The sequence below is a fragment of the Schistocerca gregaria genome, chromosome 2, assembly GCF_023897955.1.
Source record: "Schistocerca gregaria isolate iqSchGreg1 chromosome 2, iqSchGreg1.2, whole genome shotgun sequence".
Lineage (NCBI taxonomy): Eukaryota > Metazoa > Arthropoda > Insecta > Orthoptera > Acrididae > Schistocerca > Schistocerca gregaria.
The window spans coordinates 871151105-871175791 of record NC_064921.1 but is presented as its reverse complement, the minus strand read 5'-3'; the positions used below and the strand labels follow the sequence as shown (position 1 = coordinate 871175791).

The window sequence follows — 24687 nt, the reverse complement described above, 5'->3', positions numbered from 1 at the left end:
GCTACGACACTCTGCATTCAGATCATGAGATATCAGGTTGGGTGTGACATTACCAGGCGTAGTTATCAGCCCGTAGAAGCCATGATATTTCAAATCAAGGTAGGCAGTCATTCTCTTGTACAAAGCAATGAGTGGTTACTTCATATAGATCTGGGACCTGATTTTTTGACGTTCTCATTGAGAGAACGAGGGGTAACTCGAAAGAAGCAAAGTAAATTGTTCCTAGGTAAAAACCAGTAGCTGTGTTTACTGAGGAGAACATACTAGTCTTTTCGTCACTTTTATGATTAGCACAGTTTAAGAACGGAGCAGTATTACCAAACGGACGAAAAGATGTACAGATGAAACGAGAAAGTAAATGTCTACTGCCGATGAAATAATTTGACAAACCTGTAAACGATCTTTTGAGAAATAATACTAGGAAATACTGAGTTCCTCCCATCATTCTCTCGCACTGTCATTGTTGCAATTGACGCTAACATAATATGGAAAGTTCTTTAAGGATGACGTGGAATACACAGGATAGACCATCACGGAGAGCTGCATCAAACCAGTATTCGGACTTGCGACCACAACAACTGGCTCGTCGGCCTGACGCAAATCTTTCCATTTCTGCCACTTTCGAGTCGGTTTCGCTCCTTATTACGTACTCGTATCTTATAGCTCTACGGACTTGGATAGATGCATTTAATGAAAATCCGAGACCTTCACGTGGGTGGTAGGCAACTGCGTACCACACCCAGCAGAACCACGTATAGAAAACACTGCTGTGTTCAAACTAACCTTCAAATTAGTTACCGATTTAGGTAAAGATTTTCATTATCTAAATGGTGGTGTATCTCACGCCTGATACAGGGCAGCACATTAGATCACGCAACGCTACGACACTCTGCATTCAGATCATGAGATATCAGGTTGGGTGTGACATTCCCAGGCGTAGTTATCAGCCCGTAGAAGTCATGATATTTCAAATCATGGTAGGTAGTCATTCTCTTGTACAAAGCAATGAGTGGTTACTTCATATAGATCTGGGACCTGATTTTTTGACGTTCTCATTGAGAGAACGAGGGGTAACTCGAAAGAAGCAAAGTAAATTGTTCCTAGGTAAAAACCAGTAGCCGTGTTTACTGAGGAGAACATACTAGTCTTTTCGTCACTTTTATGATTATCACAGTTTAAGAACGGAGCAGTATTACCAAACGTACGAAAAGATGTACAGATGAAACGAGAAAGTAAATGTCTACTGCCGATGAAATAATTTGACAAACCTGTAAACGATCTTTTGAGAAATAATACTAGGAAATACTGAGTTCCTCCCATCATTCTCTCGCACTGTCATTGTTGCAATTGACGCTAACATAATATGGAAAATATCACCAAGTTGTTTCTTACACGAAGAATCCGCTGCGCTCTCTCTCTCTCTCTCTCTCTCTCTCTCTCTCTCTCTAAGTAAATATATCTCAACTGTTAGCTTACAAGAATGGAAGTTTCACGTTCTTCTGTCATTTGAAGAGGCGTACTACAGTTATTGGCATCTAATGGCTTTGTGAGAAATTCGAAACGGTACAGTGGTCGTGGTTCGGTATTAATATTTAGGTCCAGTAGTAACTGGTTTACATGTCGGAGTTCAGAAAGTGTATACTGCCTCCTACAGGACAGCTATTGTCACACACTTTCGTTGGAGTACAGCGTTACGGTATAAGAAACTTCTCTTAGACGTCAAATCAGTATTGCGGATAGTGGCAATTCTTTTAATTTTGTCACAAATATCCTCAGTCTTTTAAAGACAGTATCTCAGGGGACAGCATACTGGACTTTCTGAAGTAGTGTGTGTAATTACTTATATATTTGCTTGGTATTTTGTGTACTGGTATTGACAGATTATACAAAGCGATCGTTTTAATCTTCCTCGATGATGTTCCGTTGTATAAAGTATCGCGCTCCCCCCTGAAATATATTGTCAGTGCTACACTACTCGTAGAAATGTAGCCATAGTTGCAAGGCTTTATTTTCCTGTTCTAAAATTAGTCGATCGAATTTTCATCACAGCATTCGTTCCTTCAGTCGTTATTGCACCTAAGTAGCTGAGTTTTACTATTGAAATTTAGAGCGAGCACGTTCCGGGAAGAGCCGGACAACATATTACTTCCTCGCACATACATATCGCGTAATGACCACAACGAGAAAGTATGAGAAATCAGAACCTAGATAGAGCCCCACGACAATCATTCTTGCCACGCGCCTTTCGCGAATGGAGCAGGGCGGGGGAGATCAGTTAGTGCTAGCGAGTATGATGTGATGTCAATCACTAGATTTTGATCAAAAAATATTTTTTAAAGACATCGCCGTCTGGCTGTTAAAAACTATTTATTCGTAAAATCAACTACTGCAATTTCGGCTGTGTGGCAGTGTTAAAGTTAGTCAAATTTAGTGTATTGGGACATATCAGTTTTAAAAAAATCTGATTTCTAAACATACAGTCACATCCATTGGCTGAGTGTTTAAAATGATCCTTTCTCTAGTTAAGTTTGCGGGTGCTGATCTTCTTTGTGATTAGTAACATAGAATTTACTCGGTTTCGTAGCATTTTTTTAAAATATTACACTTTATACCGTCGGATGTGCGAATACGGCAATAATCCGCGCAAGTACTAATAGCTATATGTATTTGATTCTTCGAGAAATTCTAGGACGCTCTTAGCAGTTGCTGATGAGATGGCAATTAGCAGCGGATGTGGACCCAGTTCCTGGAAGCCAGTGGGGTATAATCACAGGCAGGTAATGGAGAGGCACTGCCTACCTGTCGCAGGCGTCCATCAGCGAGACCGGACTGATCCCTTGTTTGTGGCCCTTCCGTCGGTTAAGTGCGTCTGGCTGCTCCGGGCTCCGGGGGGGTGGAAGATGCTCTCCCCTCCTCCACCAGCCGGCGCTGCGCACGGCCCGTCACCCCGGCTGCGCGCGCACTGCGCGGCCGGTCAGCTGTCAGTAAGGTCCGTGTGAGTGTGGCGGGCAGATGCGTCGCGTCTGGAGATGCGAGCGCACGCAGTCGTTTCTTGACGCTCCGTTAGTGTCGTAGTTGTGCCCCTCTTCTGACGCACGCCGAGATGCTTGGCCGACGACGCAACAGTGTTTCGCGACAATGAATCGTTTCCGTTCGCGCGTGTTGTGAGAGTTAATCAGGCATTCGTAGCCCGAGCGCGCAAGTGTTTACGAGATCGGAGTGAGGCTAGTTACCGGCCGCCGGAGGATAAAAAAAATGACTGTTTTGCACGGAGCGCGCGCCGTCGTGCTGGACGAACCGGACTCTGCAGCGTCGGGCTGCTGGACGCTGCGCCGCCGCCAAAAGGCGTCCCCGACGCCTGCGTCGCTTTCGTCGTCGTCTTTGTCGTCGTCTTCCTCGTCGGGCTCGTCGCACCGGCGCCGTTACCGCAGGGGTCCGCGTCGCGTCGAGCGTCTCAATTCGGCGTCCTCGTCGCTTAGCGACGCCGACTGCGGACAGGTGTTGCTCGAGGGATGGACCCAACACGGGTTCGACTCCCGGCCGCAGACGCCTTCGCCGCCGCAGCGCGCGTCGCCCAAAACCGCAACTTCTGCCAGGAGGAGATTGGTCGCCGCATGGATACACAAGTACGCATCGCCCTTTTACATCGTGACGCCTTTCCTCACAGTTTTCGTCGCCTTGTCTTACAGCCGAACCTCCGCTAAAAAGCTTACAAGTATCGTACGGAAATAACTTATCTTTTTTTCCTGTATTTACAGTCTGTACGTTTTATAGAGTAATATGAACTTTACACACGTCTATCGTCTGCAACCGGTCTTGTTCTTTCCATGCTTGCAATGGAACACTGAAGAGAATTTGCCCATATGCAAGATACAGTTGAATATTTGTTTTCCCCGAAATGTTTTACACCCAACATATCAGAAGCGGGATTCTATTTCTTATTGTCTCACATGATGCTGTCAGTTGTTTTGTGTTGGTAGTGGTATTTTTACCGTACTTGACACGCTGTCATGGTTTTCTGGTGATGCTGTACCATTCGCCGCTGATCATTTCCGCTGTTTTTAGTAGCACTTTGTTTTAATTAACAGTTCAGCTTTTTAGCTGACACTAGAGTATAATTCCTCTTCTGGTCTTGATTTAGTCCCACTTGTGACGTATAAGCCTTCTCCCTAGCGACTGAAAACAACGCTCGAAATCACAAAGTGGTAGTTTGCGCTTAGTCAGAACCTCAGCACGCGAGTCTTACTTATACATTTTCAAGGGAAATGACTGCAGCGGATCTTAAAGCAAGGATAGTCACATCCAAGAAACGGTCAAGGAAATGAAAAATAGTGACTAACATGTCTGACGTAATAATAATAATAATAATAATAATAATAATAATAATAATAATAATTTGTGATACTGGTACGTCGTTTTGAGGTTGACACCAAATGTAAGCGTTGGGCGGACCATTTATCATGTTGCAAATCCTAAAAAGTACATACTGCCATTAGATTTTCTGTGCAGTATTTACATAATTAAGTAAATGCTGATTAATTTCCTGGTTTAGACGCTATGGTCTTTACGTACAACGTTGTTAGAACCGTTGTTTTGTCTGAGAGAATTTCAGAGGAACGTCTGCAGCTGACAGTACCAGTAGTTTACGTGTGTAGTGTAAAGAAATATTCCTAATTTCCAATGACAATGTGTTATCAATCCTACCAAGGAAGTTTCCCGTAACGACATCTAAGCTTATCTAATACTTGCGCAGACTTTTTCAAGTATAATCGCGTCGAATCATTGTTGCCATTTCTTCATCTGCAGGAGTTACATTATTAGTTTTTCTTATCGTGCTTTCTTGCGTTCTCCCAGATTCACTGCGGAATTCACAAATGGTGCTTTTTCTGATGTTGATATTTGGTTGTTCGTGTATATTCACGTAATTCGCTGTCGAAATCAGATAAATCGCGAAGGTTAGTATTACACTGTCAAAGATCATTTACAAAAAATCTCGTGAAAGCTAAGAACTATTTGTTACTATCACTAATGTACCCCAGCACATAACAAAGATTTTATAAGACGTGTTTGACAAAGTTATTTTACTGTTTACTACGGCCGTCACTGGCCATCCATTAGTTTACGCGATCGAGTCTCGACCGATTTTGATACATGTGGAAATGTGTAACTCTTGAGTTGAATGTAAATATCGTGTCTCCGAAGGGTGCCATGGTTAGCTGCCGACGTCACATTTCTAGACGCTCAATGTTTTGTGTTTCTTGATAATTCCTGAACATGTAGTACCAATCTCCATGTTATGAAAACACTGACGTACTCAAATATTCTTGTATCATATTCTGTTTTTGGGATGCGTAAATTTCCATTGCAGTACTAAAAGTATAAATATAATCTGTTGGTTACAGCAGCATGGACTGCATTGTTTTAGTTGGCAGCACTGGAAGAGTAACGAGACTAAACAATTTCCCCCGCATAGTGCGGAATCGAGAGCAGAGCAGTAGAAAAAGTATTGGGTACATAGTCGAAGTACACAATACTGCAGTTCCGAAATCACGTCGTCGATGTGTGTGTGCAAACGACGGAAATCGATTAAATGCGTGGGCGTTAGTGGCGTTCCGTGAGGGAGCACCAGGGGGTTCCCCGCGTACGTGACCTGCAGCACGATCCCCAACGCCCACCGAATTCCAGAGCGGCGCACAGTGAATCGACTCTTGACTGGGCGACTGAGGAGCGGCAAGGCGTAGCTCCCGAGTAGCAGGTGTTCGCCGTAAGAATAGAATTCGACCCTTCGTCGCCGTCGGGACGCAGCGCCTGCGTTTGCCGACGCTGCGGCACATGACGAAATTCCTCGGCCGCATAGCTGCCCCGGAATGCTATCGCACAGGAAAGCAAGCGCCTCGATTTGCGTAACGGCGGAGTCACGCTTGAATCACAGGCGCGCTAGGGGCAACGCGGTGTTGCGTTAGGCAATTATGCGGGTGGCTGCCGCGTTATGAGATTATCAGCCCTCCGAGCATTTCTCTTTCGACCGGCTTCCCCTATGCGCTTTCTGGCAGCCGAGATATTTCCGCTGTGGATAAAGGCAGCTGATAAGCTGGAAAGTTCCGAGTAGCCCAGGCTACTCCACTTCCGTAGTGCATCACGGTAAATAATATAATCAGAGCATCTAAAAATATCGTATATAATCAGCTTTCATTTATCGATAGCGATGACATGATCCTAACACTTCCGTGACTGTTAATTCGTAAATAAAATATAAAAAAATTAGACTATTTGAAGATTTGCAGCCTGAGAACAAAGTTATAATTCTAAACTCAGCTCACCAGTTACACGAACTGCAATAAATTGTTTCTCATTTATAGACAAGAAACGTATTTATTTAGCAACGAGTCCGCAGTTGTTCCACGTGTCATACAGAGGCAGTGAAAGATATATGCAAGTATTTTATTCATAAAAGTCCGTCGACTGCCTGTATTTTGCTTTTTGTTTATTTTCGAGCAGAATCGCCAGACGCTGTTCAAATCCTCCGTCAGGCCATCTAGATTTCTGTTTGATTCCTTAGACACTTGAGACAAATGTCGGGATGGTTCCTTCAAGAGTATGCAGTCTGTTTCCTCCCCAGTATTTCTCTAATCATTAGCTTATCTGTTTCTAATGACCTCGACATCGATGGACATTAAAATATATGTTTTTCTCTAAGTTTGGAGCAGTGCTAGTAATTTCCGTTTAACTTTTACTGCTTCATACAGGTCTGTATAAAGCAAAATAACGGTAGTAGGTTGACATTAGAACAGATTATATTCGGATGGTAAATTTCAGAACTAGAACTTCTGTCAACATACATAGGCGAAAAAAGCTCTGATTTGTATAACCTCCAATGGGCAGCGTTGTATTTGTTTGGCTCGCCTGAAAAAGGAAAGAGATTAGGAAGGAGTAAGCGACCTTCTTTGAAGAGCAACCGAAGCAGTCGTCTTCAGTGATTTAGAGAGATCGTAAAAAAATAAAAAAAATAAAATAAATACCTGTCTTAGCCAAAATTTGACCAGTTGCTCTGTATACAAATTCAGTAGTTTGATAACTACCGGAGTTGCTGTTTTTAGTGAAATCGACGTCAAACGGATCAAGTAGTATCGAAACATTCGCAAGGAGGCGGAGCTTGAGTAAATATCCCAAGGGTGATGTATCAGCAGTTTAAGCGACAGTAAAAATTGTATGTTCAATTAGTCTTACTTGGGTTTTCAGCAGTTCGCGCAAGTTACTCCAGTCAATTTGTTTTCTCACCCTTATCTAGATACGTAGCTCTTCCGCCTCCAATGAACGCGACGGAGACGGGCCGACAATTCTCAATAACCTTTCTGCAATATTAAAGTGAACACGAGAACGCGTTTAATGTTTCTGGTATTACTGCGAAGTTTTGTCAGAATCGATACTTTCGCAGAAGCGACGTTTCGCAGGAAATGGAACAGGTCGATAGCCGTCGTACGGTCGATTACACAAGCGCCCGCTGTGGTTCGCAGCCTGGAGAGCCGGCGTAGTATTATTGAAGGAGGAATGGCTAAGCCGATTATGTCATTCAGAAGATACAGCGAGCGTAATTGACTTAACAACTGATCGTCTCGTCCAATTCATTACTGTAGGCGGGTGAGGTCGAACGTAGTAGAGTTTCTAGTGTCGAAAGTACTGTACGCAGCGGAAACCTTGTCACCGCATCTAGTGACACACCATCGGATAGATTCCAGTGTCAGTCTATTAGACGAACTGAAGTGGAAAAGGCAACTTCGCGAAACGTTAAATATTGGTTGATTGACCTAAGGGCAGGAGAACGCTTTGGAAAATGCAATCCAAAAAGCGACGAAATCATTTTAATTTGTTCTAGGAGTACTGCGCTCTGTGGTGGCACCTGGATACTGAAACAATGCCTACTGTGGAAAAGAATACTTTCGAGATTGTGTGGATTAGATTAGGGGTAAGGATTCACTAACACTGTGTTTTGCTTGGTGGCTGATACAGTTTTAATAAGAGAGCAGTAATACAGGTGTCTGAAGCTCAGTATGTGGTCGACCAGATGACTTCTTTCTTTTCTATTTTTTTAGAATTTTATGTAACACACATTTCCTCTATGTAGAAAATATCACGGCTTTCTAGGGCTTGGAAATTGACATCGAACTGCGTCCAGTTTTGACCGTTCTGCATCTCTATGGACGAACCCCCTTGCCTTCCTACTGTCGATTATATCACGTGACGGAGCTTATAAGCTGGCGGAGGATCATGGCTAGAAACGGTTTGTAGAGACCGAAGGAGCCTTGGTGCTGATGACTGCTGAAGATTTATGATTTTCTCTCTCTTTCTTTCTCGTACGCGAAACATTTCCAGAAGTAAAATCCACGTCGAAGAGCTGGTAAACAGATTCAAGACTTCTCATCACCACCCTGCCCATTACATGAGTTGTGCAGTTGTTGCCTGCTATGGCAGCAGTGGACTCTCCTTGACGTTCCGTGACGTTTGGTGTTTTGTTTCAGCACGCAGGCGGCCCGCGACCTCTGGTGGAACAAGCTCAACGAGGTGGTCAGCACGGAACGCGACAAGGAGCCTCGCTCCACCAACATCCAAGTCGTCTACTACGACGCCGCCACCAGCATTGAATACGTAAGTACAGCTTCTCTCGCTCACTGCGCATCGTCTTCCAGCCCTCAGCGGTCCGTTTCGGCGAAGCACTCCACGTCTTTCATTGCGTAGCATTCATTTTATCACGCCAGGTTCCCGATCCCAGAACATCACTCTGAGGACACACACACACACACACACACACACACACACACACACACACACACACACACTCTGTTTACTCTCAAGAATTGTGGGGTGGATGGTAAGGACATTTGCAGGTCATAGTACTTGTCCTTTATTATCCAGTGAAACGTTATTCCGCTTGGGATGTTCACTTCTAGGTGCAGTGTACACTAAAATGAAACTTCAAATCAGATTGAAAGAGATGAGATGGAACGAGTTCAGGCGCTGTTTCACTAACACAACCCAATATATCGACCCAAACCTTCACTTTGAAATGCAGGGGAGCAGGTCTAAATGACTACAAATTGGGGGGGGGGGGGGGGGGGCTGGAGCTTTTGAATTAGTCGGTTATACTTCCCTTGGGGAGCTCAGTTGGCGTCTGTAGGGAACTCGATTCCAGTTTCGATACTGCACACTACTGGAGGTAATGTCCTCTGCTTAATCTGCTGTTTCAACATGTGTGGTGGCAGTGGTAGTAGTATTAATGTTGTTCTTACTGTCCCCCTCTGTAACCGAGTGGTTAGTGCGACTGAGGTGCCATCCATGGGACCCGGGTTCGATTCCCGGTATTGCCAGGGATTTTTCCTTGGTGGGAGGACTGGACTGGTGCAGGGTGGAATCAGCCTCGCGAGATCAGCTGAGTTACCCGACCGAGCAGTAGCGGTTCTAAGGTCAAGAAACCCGTCGACCAGGACAGGGATGTGCTAACCACGTGACCCTCCATACGGCACCACATGACGCCATTGGCCGAGGACGACACTGCAGTCGGTCGTATTATTAGGAGTACTTTTATTAATATCACCTATTTGTCGGACATGAGGTAGCGGGATTTACACTTCACCTGTTTTAGCGTGATTGTGCACCTGACAGTATTGCGGCTACGGAGAACAGTAGTGGTGCTACTGGACAGTAAGATCTTGTTTTCCATTCTTGGAAGAGAGAAGACTAAGGCAGTAAAGCTGTTTGTAGCTCTCGCCTCCATTTTCTTTCACATAGGCAGTAGCGCTCTCCTACAAAGAAGCTAAGTGAGAAGGAGGGGGGAGGGAGGCACGTAGGTTCCAGAGCGGCGCGGAATTGAGACGTTGCTCGTCTCGCAGTGTCTCCTTTTTTTTTTTTTTTTTTTTTTTTTTTTTACGGTCTGTCTGCCCCCGACCGCAGGAGACGTAACATCGTCAGGGGACCGCACTACGCCAAGCTGTAGTCGGCAAAACAGAAACCGCATGTCAGGCTGCACTCTGCGGTGCTGCGCTCTTACGAGCAGACCTGCAAGCTGAATACTCTCGGAATCGCGCAGCGCCCGAGACGTTCCACGACAGTTTATAGGCAGAAAGGGTGCCAGGCATTGATATATGGGGATTAAAAGGCGACCAGACAGTAGTATGGGTCCTCACCCCCCCCCCCCCCCCCACCCTCTCGGCTCCAGCGCCCACGGCACTCGTCCCCCCCCCCCCCCCACACACACACAAATCATGAATGATGAACAAGCATTAAAGGAAGAGAAATTTAGAAACAGAATTACGATCCAGTCACATAATGTTGCTAAAGGTATTCAAAATCCGCCTTTGCAAGCACCAAATACAAATATGGATTTTAAGTAACTTTAATAAAAGTAAAGCAAGTGCAGCTTCTGTGAAAACTATCTTCAAGAATTTCGTCTCATTGTGAAGGCAATTTTCATTTAGCATACAGAGTACAGCACTCTGATATGTGGTTCTGAGTAGACGAGACGGGTTGCTCAACAACCACTTAGATCAGTTGATGATCTGAGGGCATTTTCTTCTTCTTTTTATAAAAAAAATTCCTTCATTTGACGGTTAACCGTTTTACTTATTTTAGAAAATCATGATTTCGTCCTTAGGAGCCATTCTCAAGTACATGGTGAAATGCTAAAATATGTTTCACCTGTTCGTGACGTGTCATCGTCGATAAAACATATCTTTGGTCTTACAGACCAGTTGTATTGCAGGATACGATTACATATCCAAGATACATAATATTGCTGATAATGTGCACAATAAAAAACCATTGTCACACAGTATGGCGTACTTAAAAGCTGCATTCATTTCTTCTTTTCACTTGATGAACAAAAGTGATCAGTGCATGTCGCAGAAACCACAGAAACATATTAGCTGTGAAGTACGCCAAACTGTATGTTAATGGTTTCTCATTGTGCACATTATCAGCCATATTATGTACCTTCCACGTTTATTTGACAATGACAGGTCAGGAATAGTTCAGACATCTTTTTAACATAGCAACATGCACTTGAGAATGGCTTCTAAGGCCGAAATCACGATTGTGTAAAATAAATGAAGTTAAAAGTCAAATGGTGCAAATTTCTTTCAGAAAATTCAAGATGACTCTGGTCCTCCACATCATCTGAGTGATGGAAACATGTAATTTAAAGAAAAATCTGCGACTGAGAAGGAATAAATGAGAATTATCCTAAGTCGTCTCATTTTAGTGCAGTTAATTCATCTCAAAAACTTAAAAAGGTTTGTCGATGTGGCTGCAATTCTATCACGAGACAACAAAGGACTTACAAGACATGGTGAATAGACTATATGTATTAAAGAGAGCTTATTCAATGAGCACCAATACAAGCAAAACAAGAGTAACGGAATATAGTCGAATTAAATCATGTGATGATGAGGGAATCAGATAAGGAAATGAGACACTGACGTAGTAGACGAGTTTTGTCGTTTGGCAAGAACAATACCTAACGTGGCGAAAGTAAAGAGGCTGTAGAAATGCAAACCTGCAGTAGCAACAAAAGCGTTCCTGAAAAAAAAAAGAGAAAGTCATTATCGAATATAAATGTTGAGAATTATTTTCTGATGGCATTTGTTTGGAGCGTACCTTGTAGAGAGGTGAAACGTAGACAGTAAAGTGGAAAGCAGAGTTCCATCTACTGTTCACCTATGCACCAAGTTAGGGTTGGCCTTACCTGACAGAAAAGATTGTACGAGTACCCGGAGTTAGAACCACGAACCTTGTCGACTATTGTTCGAACACTTTCAACAAGCGTTCCTCCAAAATTTCTACCTACTTTTGTAGGTCCTGTCAGAAACTGATTCTTGCAATGCTCCAGGAACTTTAAGTTTGCATGTAACACATTTTTACGCACTCTCGCGTCGTTTCAGTAGGTGGTTCATATTATACAAGTACGTAGTAACCCTCCCATGCTCGGGCAAAATTCAGTAGATTACCCAAAATAAAGCAGAAGCATTCAGTTTAATTTCGCATGTGTATTTGGCGCTGCCTGGATGGGCCAGAAACATATTACGTCACTCATCAATAAATGCATTACTATGCGACACAACGCAACACGTCAAAACAGTCGTTTCACAGTGTCTACATAAACGAGATCGCCGAGGTTGGCAGCGGACGAGCACAAAACGAGCGAGCCGAAATCGACCGACTTCCGCCGATCCAGAACTAGGGGCTGTCATTCTTCTCTTTGTAGACTGTCTGTTCGTGATTATAAATGTATTTGATTGTTTAGGAGGCGTCAATATATTTTCCACTTTAGGCAGACAACGGATTGGTTTTAGGCTGTTAATCTGTTGTTGACACATTACCGTACATCCGTTCGCTCAGATCGTTCGATCTCAGTAAAGCGATGGCGACAGCTGTTGTCACGTATCGTGTTTACCAACTCTCGACACGTCCGTTACGTTTAACAGCGGAGAACGGCTCGATCGTTTCACCTGAGCCGTTATATGCAGTGTTGTCTCGCCTTCAAGTTCATTTCATTTGCTAACGGTGCGAGAACTACACCGTTCGCAGCACTGTGGTCGAGTCAATGTACATTGCGGTAGAAGTCCAAAGAACGAATGAAGTAATAGAAAAAAATTCGTAGCTCGCTTGGAGATAATTGTAGAACACCTCATAACGAATATATTCCTCAGGTATCTGCATTCTCAGGGTGCCATGGCGGTACATAACATCTTAATGAAATGGCCCAAAAATGCATTGGTACATTAAACAATGAGGTATCATGTTCGAACCCGTTTTGTGTTGCAGAACACAAGTGACAGTATCTCCTGAGACTTTCCAAACATGTGAGCACTATTTTAAAAACTGAAAAGAATTTCACCTATAGTCCGAAGATTACTTCTGCTGCAACTGAGTTACGCTGTCTTGTATTTGAGACTGGTGGCTTGGCTATTGGAGAATTACCTGTGATAGTTGTATGCTAATTCCATTGCCAGCCAAATTGAGGGAAACAAAACTCTTCCAGGAGCACACAGGCAAAATATAACTGGGTTAAGTGCCATAGCTAAGTGTGAAATTTTTGCGTGAGAGTGTAATAATAATTAGTATGGCATGACAAGTTTCTGTTCAAACCTGTATAGTTACCTAGCCTGACTGACTGATGGAAAAAAGAAAAATAGTCAGATCAATATATTAAAACCGTTTATTAATTTTTTTGTTCCTGTTCTCATTGTTTACATCACATGGTAATGAGTACTTTATTTTTGTAATAAGCAAATTGCACTAGCTCTAAGATCCACAGTTGTCAGATCACACAATAAAACTGAATCTCTCTTGCAGTGTAAAACATTCAGTGTGAGCCCGGAAGAGACAGCTCGTGCTTGCATCCGCCTTGCACTGCAGCACCTGGAGATGCGTGGGCTGGATCCAGATGACTTCCAATTGTGGGCAAAGACATCCCGGGAGGAAGCACCATACCCACTAATTGGGCATGAGCGTCCCTTCGCCATCAAACTCAGTTGTTTACGTGACGGGCTCAGTGCTGAAGAGGGATTCGACCTAGATCACTGCAACAATGTGCATGGACCAGATCCCCTAGCTAAATGCCAATTCATACTCAGGTGAGCTATGAGTTACACATGTAATAATATTTCATATGTAGGATAAGTGATTTGTAAATAAACTGCAAGGAAACATAATGGTTGACTAGTACTTTCAGCAGGGGAAATTCCAGTTGCTGCCAATAGAAACATTTAAAATAGAGATGTATGTAAGGGGCAGGTGTCACTGTGCTATCTCTTATGCTTTTCCCTTGAACATCCTTTTCTTCACTTACTTCACACTGGTAGGCTGCTCCTTAACCAGAAGTCTAAGTGACATGTCTGCCCCTTTCAACCTTCTTTCTTTACAGTTTTGCCCCACCGAGGTAAACTAGGAACATTTCAATTTTATCTACAGAATTTTCATTTCAAATAATTACAAATAAACTGTGGACATGACTAGTTGTAATATTATTTACAGTGTCCATAGCTCACTGATATGGGTTCTGCCGTGTTCTAAAAGAAAGGAAATTAAGTTTACTAAAAGATATTTTGAAATTACTATTGTGCTTATTTCTCATCTTCCTCCCTGGGAGCCACATACAACTGTTCTTTAATGTGCCAGTTGTACATGTACACAGTGTTTTTATAAAGCCTCTATTCACTGTCCATTTAGTAGTAAAACTTATTGTTCTCATTACCACTATAAACTAGATTGGTCTAATCTGTGCCAATTATTTTTGTACTTGCAGAAGCAAGCGGAAACCAGTAAGTGAAGCTACCTCAGGTTCCGAAAACAAAAAGAACAGCAAGAAAAGTCGGAAATCCCCAATGCGTATCAGGCAGGTTTTCAGGCGCAGTATGAGCAAAGGTGAAGACTGCACTGACTGCCCCCTTGGAGCTCTCTTTGGCCTGCCTCTCGCCAGGCTTAGCAATGGAGAGACTTTACCAAGACCTGTGATGGTGTGTATAGAGCAGTGTTTTGTAATGCTAGTATTTCTGTACTTCATTCACAAATAAACTGTTATTCATCACTTTTACAGTCAATTTCCTTGCATATATTGCCTTTAAGTTGCTTTAAAGATCCTGTTACTTATGATTTAGCTATTTAGATTGTCTTCTTTAATCTGCAGGCAATGCTTCAGCAAGTGTTTCTGAAAGGGCCGTTTACCCAAGGCATCTTCCGGAAGTCAGCAAATGCTCGTCTTGTGCGAGAACTGAGAGATAAATTAGATGCAGGTGAAGATATCAGGTTGGAGCATATGCCAGTTCTTGTTGTAGCTGCTGTATTGAAGGATTTCTTGCGTTCCCTGCCTGATCCGTTGTTGTGCTCTACACTGTATCCATTGTGGATGGAAGCAGTTGAGTGCCAAGATGAACAAGAGAAACTTCTGAGGATAAAAAGGTATGTTGTATTCATTTACATATTCTGATACTATTTTCAAGCTACCCACACCCACGTGATGGATGACTGCAATTGGATGAAAGCTATATTGCTGCAACAGGTTACTTTCCTCGACTTCACCAAACGCAAGCAATTTTGACCAGTATTATGAATGTGTCTATCAAGAAGTTCCACTGTAGAAAATGAATTGCTATATTGAGCAGCAATGGCAGTTGATATTTTTATCTCATGGACACCTGCAATAATTGAAATTAATTAATCTTGTTTTCAAACACTTTTCTTGGGAACTGTAGGTTACATCGCAGAAAATATTTTTTAATTAGGGTAACTGCAAAGTGTAAATCATTCCAGTGGGCTATTGCAACTTGTTTTTCATTTATTAGCAATCATTTGCTGTTTCATTCAGTAGTGTTGTAGATTAATTGCTAGTATTTGCACAATAGTTTTGCAACCTCGATCTGTCTCTAGAAGTGTTGTCAATAGCAGCACTGCTAATTTCCATAACTCTTGTTGTAAATATTGTGAAGGAGGGCTACTTACATGAAATGACAAAGTACTTGAGTACAGCTGTAGAATAGGTTTGCCGTAAACATTTAAATTAAAATTCCCACGTAATATTATGCTATGTCATTATATTTAGAAGTTAAAAACTTTAATAATGCATTTAATTGTTTACAAATAAAACAATATCACCAGATGGAGACCAATAAATTATGACTGTTTCTTAGATTTTCCCATAAATGCTACTTCTACAGCACAAGCTTCAAAATGCTAAATACTGAAATTTCTATGCGTTGTCTGTGTTTTTATATTTTTATTTCTTGGTAATATAAATGGAAATTCTGGCTTAAACTTCACTTGTTAGTCATTCATGCTCCCTGATTATCTATAAATTGAAATGTAAAGTTATTGCTCAATGTTGGTAAAGTGAAGCAAAATTACACAATCATACTTAATAACTAGACAAACAGGTCATAGCCAGGCAGCTTTATTGTCGCACATCACGTGCAGTTCATCAGATTGCATGGGAATTCCATGTGATCAGCAATCAATCACTGAATTTGGCCAGCCAAGTGTGATCTGTGGGCCTGGTGACAGTTCGCTCATATCCGTCACTCCTGTGTGGGTCCCCTTAGATTCATCTGACTGTTAAAATAGGCCTACTATTTTCAGGCACTATGTATAATGTTACTTAGAAAGCTCTTCTCTGGAAAACACTGTGGGGAGGGAAGTGTTTCATTTTTTTTCCCATTAGATGATGAAGATAATTTACCTTGTTGTAAATTAACCAGTCACTAGTATATGAAGGACAGAATTGAACTTGTGGAGTCACATACACTATATGATGATCTCGGGAGAGGTTGCCCTCAAAATATTGTTGAAAATTAAAACTGGCATAATTAATTACATTTACTGTAATTGTTTTTCCATTATCATAAATAACTGTGTATTACAAGAGAGCAGAATTGTTGGAATGATGTTAAATCATTATTTCGTTCCTTAATTTCAGTGTTCTGGATCAGCTTCCAAAGCCAAATCTACTGCTACTGTCTATGTTCGTGTGTGTTCTGCACCACATATCACGTCGCTCAGCTCACAACCTGATGACAGCTGCAAACTTGGGAGTGTGTGTGGGGCCAAGCCTTCTGTGGGCTGCGTCTCCAGCCACACTTACGCCATCGTCTTCACGTGCAGTGCCAGCACTGGCAGAACTGCTTGTAGCACGTGCAGAACTCCTGTTTGGCCCACATCTTCCTCTCATGCTTGGCGAGCCACCCACTGAGAGGCAAGACAGTGGTGCTGAAGAATCGGATAGCCTCCACTGTAAGTACAAATTTTTAAGTATTGTGCAAGATAGCGGATGTACAGATTTACTGGAAATACTGCTCTACCCCCCCCCCCCCCCCCCAATTTTTTTTTGTAAAAGTAATTTATATCAGATTAATAAGTGCAACTCATGGTTGTTAGTTTCTGGTTATTGCAATGATGACACTATTACTTAACTAGGCTCAGTAATTAAAGAGTACAACAAAAGATCTCAGCAGACCAATCAGTAATAATGCCTATTAGTTTTCAAAATATAAGGTTCTGTGAAATCAGTTCCATGTTCTTCAGAAGCTTCCACTTAAGAATACAGTGCAGTTAAAATTGTAAGCAGTAAACTACATCATTTTCATGTTCATCAGCCATAATAAAATAGGCATATGTGTAATTTTTGTGGGTATACATGCTACTTATATTTGCAAATTTGTGTTTTTTTTAAATGTTAAAAGTGATCTATGAATCTTTTCATTGTACAATAAAATGTCTCAGATGAAAACACCTTTTTAATCATAACTGCATTTCTTTTTCCAGCAGGGGGCCTGCGAAGAGACGATTCTTCAATTGATAGTCTAGAGCGGGAGTTGCTTGAACCTTGTCCTCCACCACGCAAGGACAAAATGTCACTGAGCAGGGACTCTGGGCTTACAATGTCAGATTCCCAGTTGTATACCCCTGACGAGGAGGAAAGTGGCTCCAGCAGCTCTGGATCTGGCAGGGCATTGTACCCACCTGCTCAGCCTGCCTGCTACGACATCCACTCTCATAATAAGGTAAATAATATTAAAACAAACTTCCTGGCAGATTAAAACTGTGTGCCCGACCGAGACTCGAACTCGGGACCTTTGCCTTTCGCGGGCAAGTGCTCTACCAACTGAGCTACCGAAGCACGACTCACGACCGGTACTCACAGCTTTACTTCTGCCAGTATCCGCCTCCTACCTTCCAAACTTTACAGAAGCTCTTCTGCGAACCATGCAGAACTAGCACTTCTGAAAGAAAGGATATTGCGGAGACATGGCTTAGCCACAGCCTAGGGGATGTTTCCAGAATGAGATTTCCACTCTGCAGCGGAGTGTGCGCTGATATGAAACTTCCTGGCAGATTAAAACTGTGTGCCCGACCGAGACTCGAACTCGGGACCTTTGCCTTTCGCGGGCAAGTGCTCTACCAACTGAGCTACCGAAGCACGACTCACGACCGGTACTCACAGCTTTACTTCTGCCAGTATCCGCCTCCTACCTTCCAAACTTTACAGAAGCTCTTCTGCGAACCATGCAGAACTAGCACTTCTGAAAGAAAGGATATTGCGGAGACATGGCTTAGCCACAGCCTAGGGGATGTTTCCAGAATGAGATTTCCACTCTGCAGCGGAGTGTGCGCTGATATGAAACTTCCTGGCAGATTAAAACTGTGTGCCCGACCGAGACTCGAACTCGGGACCTTTGCCTTTCGCGGGCAAGTGCTCTACCAACTGAGCTACCGAAGCACGACTCACGACCGGTACTCACAGCTTTACTTCTGCCAGTATCCGCCTCCTACCTTCCAAACTTTACAGAAGCTCTTCTGCGAACCATGCAGAACTAGCACTTCTGAAAGAAAGGATATTGCGGAGACATGGCTTAGCCACAGCCTAGGGGATGTTTCCAGAATGAGATTTCCACTCTGCAGCGGAGTGTGCGCTGATATGAAACTTCCTGGCAGATTAAAACTGTGTGCCCGACCGAGACTCGAACTCGGGACCTTTGCCTTTCGCGGGCAAGTGCTCTACCAACTGAGCTACCGAAGCACGACTCACGACCGGTACTCACAGCTTTACTTCTGCCAGTATCCGCCTCCTACCTTCCAAACTTTACAGAAGCTCTTCTGCGAACCTTGCAGAACTAGCACTTCTGAAAGAAAGGATATTGCGGAGACATGGCTTCGCCACAGCCTGGGGGATGTTTCCAGAATGAGATTTCCACTCTGCAGCGGAGTGTGCGCTGATATGAAACTTCCTGGCAGATTAAAACTGTGTGCCCGACCGAGACTCGAACTCGGGACCTTTGCCTTTCGCGGGCAAGTGCTCTACCAACTGAGCTACCGAAGCACGACTCACGACCGGTACTCACAGCTTTACTTCTGCCAGTATCCGCCTCCTACCTTCCAAACTTTACAGAAGCTCTTCTGCGAACCATGCAGAACTAGCACTTCTGAAAGAAAGGATATTGCGGAGACATGGCTTAGCCACAGCCTAGGGGATGTTTCCAGAATGAGATTTCCACTCTGCAGCGGAGTGTGCGCTGATATGAAACTTCCTGGCAGATTAAAACTGTGTGCCCGACCGAGACTCGAACTCGGGACCTTTGCCTTTCGCGGGCAAGTTTCATATCAGCGCACACTCCGCTGCAGAGTGGAAATCTCATTCGGGTAAATAATATTGCTTGTTTCTTGCCTCTGACAAGAAGTGGCTTTCTTTTAATGTTCTTAAAACATTAAAGCTATTGTTAATTTCATTTACTTAAAGGAAATGTATTCTTTTTGTAGGTGACATCTTCATACTCAGTCCCTGCAGCGGGGACGGCACAGAATGTTGGTCACAACAATGAATCTCAAGTACAAAATGTCCAGAGCACGACAAGAGAATATGTGAGAGTGTACAGTGGCTGGGAGGAACGGGTGCAGGAATGTTGTCGCAATCAGTCTTCTGAAGATTCTATATACGCGCGGCCCGGTCAGAAACAGGGTCCGAATCAACCCCCTGGGGTTATAAACCCAAACTTTCAGAGGCAAGACTGGTTCAGACAACGGTCCCACCTGAAGAGGCTCAACAGTGGGGGTACTGGCAGTCCGGCCAGCTCAAAGTCCAGCCACCAGTCGGGCTCAAGCAGTGGCAGCACGTCTTCTGGTGTGGGCGGACTGCACCAGCACAACTACCGCTCTACAAATGTAAACAACCTCATCAGGAGAAGTGCGTCGGAGGAATCTCTTCTGAATGATATGGGGGATCATGGTGCATATGACACGGAAAATGGACCAGTTCTCTACAAGAGGCCCGCACTGCATCGGAAAGGACGTGCACCGCCACCTCCCCCACCTGTTAACAGCTCTCCGTGTTCAGATCCCGTGTATTCTCATCGGAGTCCGCCAACCCCGATAGTGAGATCAAAATCAGCACACCATCTGTGCAGTGAACCTGAATCTCCGGTACTTTCTTATAACCAGGTGGAATCGTCTCCAGTTGAAAACTGTGAACTCAAAGGTGACATCCAAATGATGAGCAGCAAATCACAGAGAACTGGGCATCGCAGAGCAGCTCGTGCTTCAGTAGAAGATTGGTCCCTGTCACGCTCTACACCACACATACCGGTACTAGATGAAGTTGACCGGTCGTACGACTCTAGCACCCTTTCTGATGACGATTCAACTCCACACGTGTCACGATCAAATTCACGTGGTAAAGACTGTGCGAGTGCAAATTCTGCTTGGGACAATGCTTATGGGTCTACACCCTCAGAACTGTTAGTGCATGCGGCACCTGTTAATATTAGAGAGGAAAGTTCGAGTGACTCGGACCAACCTTCTGAGCTACACAAACTTTCTTCGACACCCTCTGTACTTCGAAGAGTCAGTGCACCGGCAACTACGTCAGCTTCGACTCCTCTCCACGAGTCGTCGGCACCGCCTCTTCCTCCGAAGCGATCTTCTGTCGATGTAAAGCTGCGTCACCTTCCACCAGTTCATGTGGAAACTGTGTCTCCGGCCAATTCAGGTAAACTTTCATCCCAGATTTCGTATGCATCAAAAGATGAAAATATGCAGTGGGAATCATCTGAACAAGTGCCAAGGAAGAGCTCGGAATGTAGAGGTCGCATAAGACAGAAAGAAGTTTCAAATAGAGCATCACAAAGATCAAAATCTTTGCCTCCACCACCCGGAGAAAAGACTCAAAAAGAGGAAGACTGCAATACCACACAAAATCAGGCTGATCAAGAAAAAAACCTGAAGAGTGAAATTTCGTGGAGTGTTTCCCACCTCCGAACGTTGTTCACAAATGGTGTTCAGCCACCTCCATACAGGCCTCCCCCAAGTGTAATCCCAAGCTACAGAGCACCAATCACTACATACCACCTTGGAGACAACAGTCAGTCAGAGCGTTATGTGGTCTCTAGGAGTCTTAATCTAGATTCGACACAGAGACTTCGAATGGACTCAACAGATGAGGAAGAATCATATGTGTGAAGGCACGCTGTATGTTGGTAATAATCATGTACCTGAAATAAAAGACATTTATGTTAGAATGTAAAATCTGTGGGTGCTTTATGAGTGACTCAATGATAAATTTTGACTGAAATAATTATCATGCAGTGTAAATATAACATATGTATCATTCTATGAACTTAATGTAACAGACTTTTATATAACAGATATCATTGTATATTACATAACAAAGCTTAAATGAGCTGATATGAGAGTACTGTAACTCAATATCCACAGTGTGGAGAATATTTTTTTATTAATACAAAAACTGTCAAATTTTTAATTATCTTTTCTATTAAGTTAATGAAAGTGTTCCAGTAGCTAGAGTATCAGGAATTGTGAGAGGAAATGACAGCTGCATAGAACTCCACAGAAGAATTCTGTATATGGCACACTGGAAACACTTGCAAAAATCATGCAGCTACACATACTTTTCTCAAAAAGTCTGTACCTGCAAAGTATCAACTCTTAATTGAAACTTTCACTCTCTTTTTAATCAGCATCGGAGTGGAGTGAAGTTAAAGATGAATGTATTAAAGTCTAACTGAACGTTTGCTTCAATGTACATGCCACTGGTACTAGTCAGCCGAAGTCAGTCAACCATTCTTCATAACACATTGAAGAAATTTCTCAGGCAGAATATGTATATTTATCACAATTTAGTTCTTGCTGAGGTAATGATAACTCAGTAATGTTCATTTATCACTAATAGTGTTTACTGTCATCTTTATGCTCATTGTTCCTGTAAAAATGAGATGAAAGAATATAAATTTCAAATAAAATAAATATTGTGAAGACTTTTTGTACATGTGTATAGATATTTCTGAAATATACTTTCATAAAAATATCAGTAATTCAATCAACTGCATTTCAATTTTTGGCACAAATAATAGTAGTAATTATTAGTCATGAAAAAATATCAGCTGTGCTGAAAACAGTCAGTTGCCATCACATACATTTCTTAATTTCTGTCTTCATCTAGAATGATCACATGAGAGAGATACATGAAAGCACAACCTTTGTAGAGATGTCCATGAGTAAGTGTGTAGTACATCAAGGATAGGGGAATCTCCAATCTTTGCCATAGATTTCTTTCCTGCTGCTGCTGTTTTTTTCTTTCCCTAGGATGTAGATGAATTTACATTGAGTTACATAATAAGAATGAATCCAAATTAAACTACAAACCTGAAATGAACTGTCATGAAATAGCAGATAAAGAAGACATTCCTCAGACAGTAAACATCTAACAGTCACTGTAGGAATGTTAATGAATGTTCAGTGATGAGCTCTTATGACATCGACAATTTTGAATATTATTATTTCCTGAGTTAAAAGATTTAATACAACAAAATTAACTTTACATAGAAAATAAACAGGGATTTCAAATAAGATATCAATCATAAAACAATTATGTATTGGCAGGCTAAAATTTTTTGTGTGTTCATATTCAATTTTGAATACTTTCTTAAATGAAATCTTCCTCTAAAAATTTTATATGCCTTTGCCATCAGACACATCTGTAATGTTCTGAAAAATACTGATTATAAAAACACAGCTTGTAAAAATAAAAATAAAAAAAGCATTTGGTATTGCATGTAGGCCCTACTTTCATTTATAGGTTAGCTAAGAAAAAGAAAGAAAACTTTGTAACGTGTTGTAGTACATCAGGGATAGTTATTCCACCATGCTAAGTTTCGCTGAACTGTTTCTTTTCAACAGAATTGCTGAGAGTCTACTGAACATGAATTTTAAAGTTACAGAATGACTAAGCAGAACTTAGATACCTTATTATTATCCATTGCAGGAGAATGTTACTCTTTTACTCTTCACTAAAATCATAAGTTACTGTTACTATACCACTACTACTACTACGTGATGATTGCACCCATTTTAATATTACATTTTCATTTTGTCTACACACAACTCACCTAGCTGAAAAAAGAAAAGATACTATGACCTGTTGGTTTACAAGTGGAGGTATTTAAGAGCATTACAGTAAATACTGGGTGATCATCATTAAAAAGAAATGAAAACAGAGCTGATAATGCATTGTCTAAGTATCATGCATTCGGGAGGACGACGGTTCAATCCCCCGTCCAGCCATCCTGATTTAGGTTTTCCGTGATTTCCCTAAATCACTCCAGGCAAATGCCGGGATGGTTCCTCTGAAACGGCACGGCCGACTTCCTTCCCCATCCTTCCCTAATCCGATGAGACTGATGACCTCGCTGTCTGGTCTACTTCCTCAAACAACCCAACTCTGAGTATCATGGATAAACTGCAAAAACATTTCTATGGAATGCAGTTATTTGTTACTTGGAACTGAGGGAGCCTAATGCTTATCAAAAACGTTTACAGAAATTGAAGTTAACAATGCAACTCAGAAACGCCTCATAGATTTTGAGGCACAGCTTTAATAATAATAATAATAATAATAATAATAATAATAATAAGCGTAGGTAACAGGGATCTGATGTAGTCTATTAATTTCAAATATACATACTGGTCTGAATTTGGTCTATCTATGAGTGAAACCAGTTACCAGGAAAATAAATGCCATTTGTGATCTAGATTGATTTTTTAAATTTTATTATCATAATACCAGATCATTCTTGTTCTAGGTCTGACTCCAAAGATTATTAGTATACAGCTGATTTTGAACCTTGTATGAACTGATCACCAACAATCACATGATAAACAAACAGCTTTATAACATATGAAGACATGCCAAAATTAAGTAAGCTGTCAGAACAGAAACTATTGATTAAAACCCAGGCAATAAAGTGAGCAATAAGACAACTAAAATTTTATATAAATGGCGTAACAGCCTCTGTGATTTTCAAGCTCATAATGGTGTGCTACACTAGCACTATAAGAACACTGGGCAGCTATGGTTTCATTTGGAGACAATACTTTGCATAAAAAAATCACCAGCTTTCTGCAGTACCCCGACCGTATGTAGAGTGTCATATCAATGGATGTACATCTTGTGATTCTTGATATGCAGTCTACAGACCTCCAAAATAAGGAACATTGATTATTTACTATGCAATGTAGTTCGCCGCCGGTAGCTGAGTGTAGTAGGTACTTACGTGGATGATGTAGGCGTAATCATCAGAGACCAAACAGATGTGACACAACTAGAGATGGTACTTGCAAAATACTGTTCCACATCAGGTGCGAGGGTAAATGAAAACAAAAGTAAATTTCTAAATATAAAGCGGCTTGCTAACTTGCGCATTGAGTGGGCGAACCATGTTAATGAACACAAAGCTCTTGGAATGGCATTGACAACTCCCTTTTTAAAAATGATAGAGCAATAAATTGGAGGGAGGTGGCAAGAAAAATCAAGGGAGCTTTGATTGAAAACTGTCAATGTAGCATAGACCAGTTCCAGAGAATACTGTTTATCAACATGTATATTTTATCCAAGGCCTACTACGTAGCACAGGTTCTCCCCATTCCATCAATGGTGCCGAAGACAATCATGTCCACCTTAGCAAAGTTCTTGTGGAAAGGGGAATTGTTTAGAGTGCTGGTGAAGACAGCAGTTTTGGATCCAAGCAATGGAGGAATGGGTCTAACCGACATCAAGTCTAAAGCGATGGCATTGTATGTCAAACAAACATGGAGCATAATGTGTAATGATCCAGGGTGCATTACAGCAAAACTATACAA

The 24687-nt window shown here is 42.2% G+C and overlaps 1 protein-coding gene across 8 annotated transcripts in view; it reads left to right on the top strand.

Moving 5' to 3' along the window:
• The window catches only part of LOC126335266 (uncharacterized), a 1744002-nt gene extending 1722134 nt beyond the window's left edge, over positions 1-21868 (top strand). For all 8 annotated transcript variants that reach the window (XM_049998313.1, XM_049998318.1, XM_049998314.1 and 5 more), the window contains 7 exons: positions 8517-8643; positions 13345-13625; positions 14297-14507; positions 14678-14949; positions 16460-16773; positions 17305-17543; positions 19297-21868. In XM_049998313.1, coding sequence (XP_049854270.1) covers positions 8517-8643; positions 13345-13625; positions 14297-14507; positions 14678-14949; positions 16460-16773; positions 17305-17543; positions 19297-20991 — 3139 coding nt within the window. In that variant the 3' untranslated portion in view covers positions 20992-21868. The remainder of the gene's footprint in view (positions 1-8516; positions 8644-13344; positions 13626-14296; positions 14508-14677; positions 14950-16459; positions 16774-17304; positions 17544-19296) is intronic.
• The last annotated feature ends 2819 nt before the right edge of the window (positions 21869-24687 follow it).